Source organism: Dipodomys ordii, unplaced genomic scaffold, assembly GCF_000151885.1.
Source record: "Dipodomys ordii isolate 6190 unplaced genomic scaffold, Dord_2.0 Scaffold201, whole genome shotgun sequence".
NCBI lineage: Eukaryota > Metazoa > Chordata > Mammalia > Rodentia > Heteromyidae > Dipodomys > Dipodomys ordii.
In genome coordinates this window covers 702,318-711,073 of record NW_012267417.1, presented here as the reverse complement: position 1 = coordinate 711,073, position 8,756 = coordinate 702,318, and the positions used below count along the sequence as shown (strand labels likewise).

Below are 8,756 nucleotides of genomic sequence, written 5' to 3'. Positions count from 1 at the left end.
CACTCCAGATTTGTGTGTGTGTGAGAAAGAGAGAGAGAGAGACAGACAGACAGACAGACAGACAGACAGACAGACAGAGACAGACAGACAGAGAAAGAGAGACAGAGAGACAGAAAGACAGAGAGACAGAGAGAGACAGAGACAGAGAAGGGTTGAAATCAGGGCTTAGGCACTGTCCCTGAGCTTTTGTGCTTAAATTTAGTGCCTTATCACTTGAGCCAGACCTCCACTCTGGTTTTTTGGTGGTTAATTGGAGGTAAGAGTCTTACAGACTTTCCTGTCAGGGTTGACTTCCAACATAAATCCTCAGATCTCAACCTCCTAAACCGTCAGGATTACAGGCGTGTGTCACTGGTGCCAGCCAGCCCTCCAGATTTTTAACAACAAAACCAAACTAACAAAATACCCAAGGGTTAAAGGGAAAGCAAGATTTGGCTGAAGTCCACCCAAGGTTAGCTGTAAACTTAATTCTTCCTGAGCTAGGCCAGGCACACTGAGCAGGTAGGCTGGTGCAAGCTCTCCCTCCCGGCTGGATCTATTCCTCCATTCCCCCCTCTGGAAGGAGCTTCTTGCTCAACTCCTCCAATTACAGAGACAGCCACACCCACGCATGGGTGGGGCTGCAAACCCGAGATCCACCACCAGAAGTTCCTGCCAGTTACTAACCTAGCCAATCCTAGAGCAGCAGGGGTGGGCCTGGCCAGGCCAGGAACTGGGGCTTTAAAGGTTGGGTCAGATCCTAAGACCTCATCTACCCCTGAAGTGCTGATTCTGTACGGGGTTCCTGTGCAGCTGCTGCCACCCGGGGTGAGTGACCCTTGCTGATCAAGGCTCATTGGAGACTGAGACTGAGGAGGCCTAGGATATATGGAACATAGAGTAAGGAATAAGAACATCTTCCTGTTTCTCTTTGGTGTGGGGGAGCAGGGAGGGTGATTGGGGGAACCCACTGGGTCCCTGAGACTATTTCAGAAGCTTGTAAAATGGTCCAAATCCAAACTCATGCGCCCTCCCCCCCCCCCCCCCAGACTACCTTACTTAGCTTCTTGTGCTAACCCAAAGCATCTCTTTGCTCAGCATTGCCAGGTAAAATCTTCTGGTCTTACCTGGTGTGGGCAGAGTGGAGGAACAAGTGGCACGGACTTGGCCCGATTCCACGCAGCTCAGCACGGAGGGCCCAGCACCCGGCAATGGGAGCTGCCGGTCAGCTGCTTTCCACACACTGAATCTGCTGACTGGCTTTCAGGAACTTGACCATTTGCCCCTGTTTCTGGATTAGGCATGGAGGGAAAGATGTTGGAGGCACTATTCCCAGTGTGGAACTGCCAGTGTGGGATTGTCCTTCCCAGTTTCTCTAGGGAGAGAAATCCAGAAAAGTTTCATTCCGGAATGAGAGGTCCTAAGATAACCGCTCAGCTTCTGCTGTAGATTAGCCAAGAAGAAAGTGTTAGGTGGTCTTTGGACTGTTTGGAGTATCCTGGACCCCAATTTAGGATCAGATTCCTCATGGGTAATTTTGATTGGTTGATCTTCATACTTTTGGAACAAAACCTGGACCAATTGCATCCACATTTCCTAGATATTGTTTCTGAACCACCAGGTACACCCTTGGTGTTTTCTGAAGCTAATTAGACTGCTTCAACCTAGTTCCTAGGTTGTTGATTTTGGAAGTTTGGCCAAACATTTTCACTTGGTTATTTTAACCCAACCAACTTAGAAAGATGTATATGTGATACTGGAGTTTGAAATCAGTGCGTTAGACTTGCTAGGCAAGTGTTTCACACCGTGTCTCAGTTCCAGCCGCTACTTTATTATTTTTTTTGCCAGTCCTGGGGTTTGAACTTAGCACCTGGGCACTGTCTCTGAGCTTGTTTGTGCTCAAGGCTAGAGCTCTACCATTTGAGCCACAGTACCATTTCCAGCTTTCTGAGTAGTTTACTGGAGATAAGAGTCTCATGGACTTTCCTGCCCTGGCTGGTTTTGAACCGCAGTCCTCAGATCTCAGACTCCTAAGTGGTTAGGATACAGGCATGAGCCACGGGCCCCTCCTGACTTTCACCTCCTTTTTATTGCTTGAGTTATTTTTCAGATTGGGTCTCATTTGTGCCCAGGGCTGACCTTGAACCACAATCCTTCTCTTATACTTCATGCATAGCTGGGATTTCAGGCATAAATTAACTTTACTTGCTATTGATTTGATGGGGAGCTAAGATTATTTGCTTGGGCTGGCCTTCTAATTGCTGCCCACTATGTGGTTGGGGATTACAGGCGTGAGCCACTATGCTTAGTCCCAGGTTAAAAATTTTAATTCCGTGACTGTTGACTTAATTTTTCTGCAAATAAGAAGGCATTTTAAAAACATTAGTCTCATTTCTTTTCCTTTTCTAGGTTTTTGTTTTTAAACCCACAAATACTCTTCTCCTCCTGGCAATCCTTTGCCTGGGAATGGCCTCAACTGCTCCAACATTCGACCACAGTTTGGATGCACAATGGGAGGAGTGGAAGATGGAATACAATAAAACCTACAGCTCGGTGGGTAACACATGGAGTATTTAGAGGGACCCCAGAGAGATTTTTTTGCTTGCTGATGTGATCCTACATCCAGAGGGTAACTAGAAGCCAACCCTAAAAAGGCAATAACCAGGACAGGCACCATAGAATGTGGGTGGACATCCGTGTTCTCTCTGACTATAGAGAATGGCTTCCAGAAGTACAAAGCCATCAGGCCATGGTCTCTCTCCATCTCTGTCAGAAAATCCTCTTGGTGAACCAGGGTTGGGTTTTAAGTAGAAAGAGAGTCCATCACTTGTACTTGTAGAGTGAAGAAGGACAGAGGAGAGCAATATGGGAGAAGACTGTGAGAATGATTGAACTTCACAATGAGGAATACAGCCAAGGGAAACATAGCTTCACCATGGGACTGAACCAATTTGCAGACTTGGTGAGTGTCTTGTGCATTGTTTAGCTCTGTGCTTGCTCTCTCAGTTCTTTACAACATCATCTTGCTTTACAATGTTTACTTTTCTTTTCCTTGAAGACCAAGGAAGAATTTAGAGCAAGATCAAACGGCCTCCTAAACCCAAACACTGTGAGGCAGGGAAAACCCCAAGAATCTCCGGTTGGCGATATCCCCAAATCTGTAGATTAGAAAGAGAAAGGCTGCTTGACTCCTGTGAAGGACAAGGTAGGTGTGTCAGTGTCACATTTGTCCCTTCAACTGCCCGCAGGAAAGCCCAGATGACTTCTCTTCTGAGCTTTGGCTGATTGGGTATGTGTAGTGCCCTGGTTTGTAGTGTTCAGCTATGCGATGGTAATCAGTCTTGCTCTTCGTTTTGTGACTGACAGTCTTTCATTCTCTTTTTAGGGTCACTGTGACTCTTGTTGGGTTTTTAGCTCAACGGAGGCACTAGAAAGACCTGTTCTGGTAGAAGAGGTAGAAATTGCCAAAAGAAAAAAAATCATATCTCAAAATCAAAAGGGAGCCAGGCACTGGTGGCTCACCCCTGTAATCTTAGCTACTCAAGAGGCTGAGAGCTAAGGATCGTGGTTCAAAGCCAGCCTAGGCAGGAAACTCTGAGACTCTTATCTCTAATAAACTACTCAGAAAACCGGAAGTGGTGCTGTGGCTCAAGTGGTAGAGCACTAGCCTTGAGCTGAAAAGCTGAGGGACAGCACCCAGGCCCAGAGTTCAAGATCCACAACCGACAAAAAATAAATAAATAAAATCAAAAGGGAATTGTGTGTGTGGTCCTGATTTGGATATAGACCTTAGAAACCAGTGTCCCACTTAGGTTAAACGCATAAGTACTAATGTCTGATTGTAACACTAATTTTTTTTTGCAAACTTTCTAGGGCTATTGATATTGTATTTATGTCATTATATCGAGAGTCTGAGATAGTTTTTACTTTGGTACCAGAGATACTAAAAGTACAAAACTTATTCTTTCCCTTTATCTAAAATTTTCAGTCCTTTATACGGGAATTTTTTACATTCAGGGGTTGAAGTTAAATGCATGTTTGTAGGCACCCACTTGTAAATGAAGAACAATAACAACTTTATCTCCTGGTTTTTTTCTGCCGAGTCTGTGGTGTCCACACAGTGTTTAAATCAGATGTCACTGTTAATGAGGCCAATGTACTTTAACCATTTCTATAAATGAAAAACTTGCTCTTCTTTCAGCTGGGGTGAACATTGGGGCATAAATGGCTACGTAAAGATTGCCAGAGATCGGAACAGCAGCTGTGGAATCGCCTCATTAGCCATTTACCCCATTTGTGAGCAGCTGGACCATGATCAGGAAGAACTAGTCTGGAGAGAGATGCTCAGAGGAGGGACTTCACCTTCAATCTGACCGGGTGGGATCTACACTTGGATCATTGTGCTCTCAATCTGAGACTTGTTTACTATAGTAAAATATCCAAAATACTTCAATTACTACTCTAAAACACCTCTATGTTAATGCATCTCTGATGACTGACTATTGAATTTATATTGGTTGAAAGTATGTTGAAAAAAATACCTGTTAAAATACATTTTATTTCAAATGTAGTGGTATTTTTTTTTTTCCTTCTGTTTTAAATGCCCTGGCTTTTTAATGTAGTTCAGCCTTTTCTTGTTTTGCTTTCCAGACTTCCATTGACTCACCATCAAGCGCAGTCTGGAAATACTAAATGAGAGTTTTCAGAAATTCAAGTTAATTCACTTCAATTCACAAAGTTTCAATTGTGTGCCGTCCTATGTAATAAGATGAACCTTGTGCAGTCACACTCCTTTATTCCAGGACGATGAGTGACTGCTGTTGATCTCTTGCTGGGCCTTATTTACAATTAAATTATATATATATATATATATATATATATATGTATATGTATATGTAAAGAGAGAACAGAACTATTTGTATAAGAATGTCTTAGAATGTACCCCCCCCATACATAAGCTGAGTACTGTTTCCCAGATATTTTTTTCTGTATACGTGTCGGCATTTTTGATAATGGCTGGTGTCTACTACTTGATTCACAGTCTCCAGTCTGGAAGAAGAGAGTCTCACAGATTTTTTCCCTGGGCTGGCTTTGCACTACAGTTCTTAGATCTCAGCCTCCTAAGTAGCTAAGATTACCAGTGTGGGCCACTGGTGTCCAGCTCTGTGCAGATTTTATGTAAGACACTCTGGTATATAAAAGCAAATAAAAATATTTTTTGAAGATAACTATTGAGCTGGGCTCCTGTAGCTACTCAGGAGGCTGAGATCTAACGATCACAGTTCAAAGCCAGCTGGGGCAAGAAAGACTATGAGACTGTTCTCTCCAATCAACAACCAAAAAAGCTGGAAATGGACCCCATGGCTCAAGTGGTAGAGCACTAGCCTTGAGCACAAAGGCTCAGAGACAGGGCCCAGACCCAGAGCTCAAGCCCCAGGACTGGCAGGCACGCATGTGCATGCACACACACACACACACACACACAAGATAGGAGGATGGCAGAATAGAAATCTTTTCCATTTGAGTCAGAAAAGAAGAGAAAGAAAGTATTGAGAATTGAGAGAGAAAGCGAGGGGAGAAGGACAATATTAGTAGCAGGGATGATGATAAGAACAATAATAATGGGACATGTAAAAGGAGAATGGTCTGTGGAGGGGTTTGCAAGTACAGGGATACTGAGGGGTGAAGAAAATCAAACCACATTTTATATACAACCATTTGTTGGCTATAACATTTGCATTTGGGCCAGTGCCTGTAATTCTAACTACTCAGGAAGTTGAGGTCTAAGGTTCGGGCTAGAAGTCAGCTAGAAAGTTTATAAGAATCTTATCTCCAATTAGTCATCAAACAAGCTAATTAGGTAGCAAAATCCCCAAACTTATGGCTAAAGTGGTAGAGCACCAGCCTTGAGCAAATATGCTAAGCAAGTGCTTGAGGCCTGAACTTGTATTTTATTATAAAGCAAAAGTATGCATTCATGTGGTAGTGTGCACTATTTAAGTAGGAGTCATACTTGAGAGGCTTTCTCTGTGTGTGGGGTTTACACTAAATCTCAGGGATGAGGTCACATAGGTTCTTTTTTGGCTTGTATATGACAAGGAATACTTTATTTCTATGTCATGTAAGGCTGTAGGTTAGATGTTCAGAAGCTGGGGTTTTTAACATAAAGCCCTGTTGGTGGTTATTGATCCCGTCTTTAGATACTGTACTGTTTACAAGGTATTAAGTTCCTATACCTTCCTTCTTTCCTCTTTACCTTCCACATTCTTCCTTCTTTAACTTTTTTCAGTTGTTACCTTTCATATTTTCTTACTTCTGGGTCACAGCCTTGTTATGAAATATACTATTTATGTAATAAGCTTATACACATTTCATCTTGTTTTTTATTCACTGGCTTTAGCATTCTGCTTCATCTTTTGTTTGTCAACTGCTATGAGTTTGATAGTAGTTTGTGGTCACTTGAACTTTAGAAGCAATTTTGGCCCTCATAAGAAGGGTCTGCCTTTAGCCATTGGCTTTCAAAAGAAGCCCTTTCAGCAACAAGAGGAAATAATGCCTACATACTAAGAATGTTCTGTTTTGTCTGAGGCATGAAACATTATCTGCCTGGGGAAGCAACGTCATATACCTGTTATCCATTTGCTTCATTTCCAAATGATGCTCCTGTGTGGTTGGGACATTTGTCAACATCCTTCTCCTGGTTAGACAGAAGGAAAGGAAGACAATAGAAGTGATAATGAGAACTGTTGGGAGTTGTGCATCTTGACCAAGAAATAGAACACTCCTTTCTGTGAGACAAGCTTACCTAGGTCTCATGTAGTGGTAGAATGCACCTATTGAGACTCACTATGGCACTTTGAAATGGCTATTCAGGTGAAAACATACAACTCAGACTATTCAACTATAGAAGGCAAGAATATTCAGACTCATGCTTCACTGGGACTACTCATGTCTTGGGGCTCCCATCTCTTAATACTATTGCAAAATCCACCTGAATTTGGGCAAGACAAATACTCACCCTATAGCAGCAGTCAAGTTCAGTCAGATGGAAGCTAGAATGGATGGTGGCTGCTGGTTTTGGGAAAGAGAGAATGGAGCACAGTTTCAGCTGCGGATAACATTCTAGAAATCTGTGGTGGTGGAAACCGCGTAACAGTGAGGATGTCCCAATGCTATTGGACTGGCCACCCCAAAGTGGGTACAAGTTGTGATTTTTGCTAGACACCAATGGCTCACACTTAACTATTCTAGCTACCCAAGAGACTGAGATCTGAGGTCCCTGAGATCTGAGGTCCACAGTTGAAGTCAGTCCAGGCAGAAAAGTCTGTGAGATTCTTATCTCCAATTAATAAGCAAAAAGCTGAAAGTGGATCAAGTGGTAGAGTACTAGCCTGGAAGAAAATAACCAAGTAAGAGCACAAGGTCTTGGATTCAAGCCCTGGGACTGGCACATAGCAAAAGTGATTTTTATGCAATCTATGTTTCATCAAAATGAGAAAACACAGATCTTATTGTGCTTCTAGAGAGGTTATCAGTTCAATATAAGTAGAAAAATGCATATGAACAGAAATGCACCAGGGCTCCATGTTTGTAAGTAAAAGAAGCCAAATATGCATAAAAAACATACTGAGGGAAGGACATGATGATATTTTTCCTAAAAACTATGTTGTACAATTTAGAAAATTGTCATTAGAAAAATGTCAATTTAATGTTTCTCTGGATTTATGTTTCTCATTCAATTACAAGAACTAATATTAATTATAATATATAAAACAAATATACATAACTATACAACAATATATAAATAAACAATAATATCTAAATAAATATTATATATGAATATTCTTCTATCTAAAATACTTTTTTGGTCTGTTATGGGGCTTGAACTCAGGGCCTGGGTATTATCCCTGAGCTTTTTAGTTTAAGGCTAGTGCTCTATCACTTTGAGCCATAGCATCACTTCTGGTCTTCTTGTGGTTAATTGGAGGTAAGAGTTTCACAGACTTTCCTGCCTGGGCTGGCTTGGCACCATTATCTAACATCTTTACCATGTTTCTGTAGCTTACATTCCACCAGGAAATGCCACAAATCAGATTTCTTAAATTCAGTTAACTTGGAGACTGAAGAAAATTGAACATAGCATTACTGAAATTTTGTAAATTTTCTATTTTTAAAATCCAAATTTCTTAAATCCAGTCAAGTAGGAGACTAAGTAGCATTAAATACAAAAGGTACACAGGGGGAGTAGAAAAGATTCACATTTCTTGGTCATTTTTGTCATTTTTTCCTACCTGAAGTTTTGTGTAAACAACTCATTTCTGTGGGTTGTGGTGGAGATGGGGGGAGGCAGAATCGCTGAGTAGGAAACAGGGAAGGAGGCACTCCAGAGCACCTCAGTCTCAGGAGACCCCTCGCCACCCTCCAGTCAGCTTCTTTTTCCTCCTAAGCTGGTCTGTCTCATCATCGTAATGGAATTTGTCTTCCAAAGCAGATCTTGTAAAAATCCAGCTGCTTTCACCCTGATTATTCATCAGTAGAGTCTGACTTTGTCCCCAGTCCACTTTACCTGTGAATTAAACAGGAACCCCTAGACTAAAATTTACAGCAATCCAGAGTTTAACCAAACCCTGAAAAAGAAAAGGAAAAGGGAACTATGACTGAAATTGCACACAGGGTTAGCAGTACACTTGTTTTGCCATACCTTCCTCCCTCCCCCGCACCCCCAGGTGTACCAGGTGTACTCTCAGCCTACTTGTGAAAGCTAACATCCTACCCCC

The 8,756-nt window shown here is 42.2% G+C and overlaps 1 protein-coding gene across 1 annotated transcript; it reads left to right on the top strand.

The window, feature by feature from the left end:
- The first annotated feature begins 752 nt into the window (after positions 1 to 752).
- Positions 753 to 4,549, top strand: LOC105999799 (cathepsin L1-like). The gene is made up of 5 exons (XM_013034922.1): positions 753 to 807; positions 2,389 to 2,532; positions 2,819 to 2,941; positions 3,038 to 3,184; positions 4,181 to 4,549. Exons 2-4 carry the CDS (start codon positions 2,446 to 2,448, stop codon positions 3,146 to 3,148), a joined length of 321 nt encoding a protein of 106 aa, XP_012890376.1. The 5' UTR covers positions 753 to 807; positions 2,389 to 2,445; the 3' UTR covers positions 3,149 to 3,184; positions 4,181 to 4,549.
- Positions 4,550 to 8,756: the final 4,207 nt, after the last annotated feature.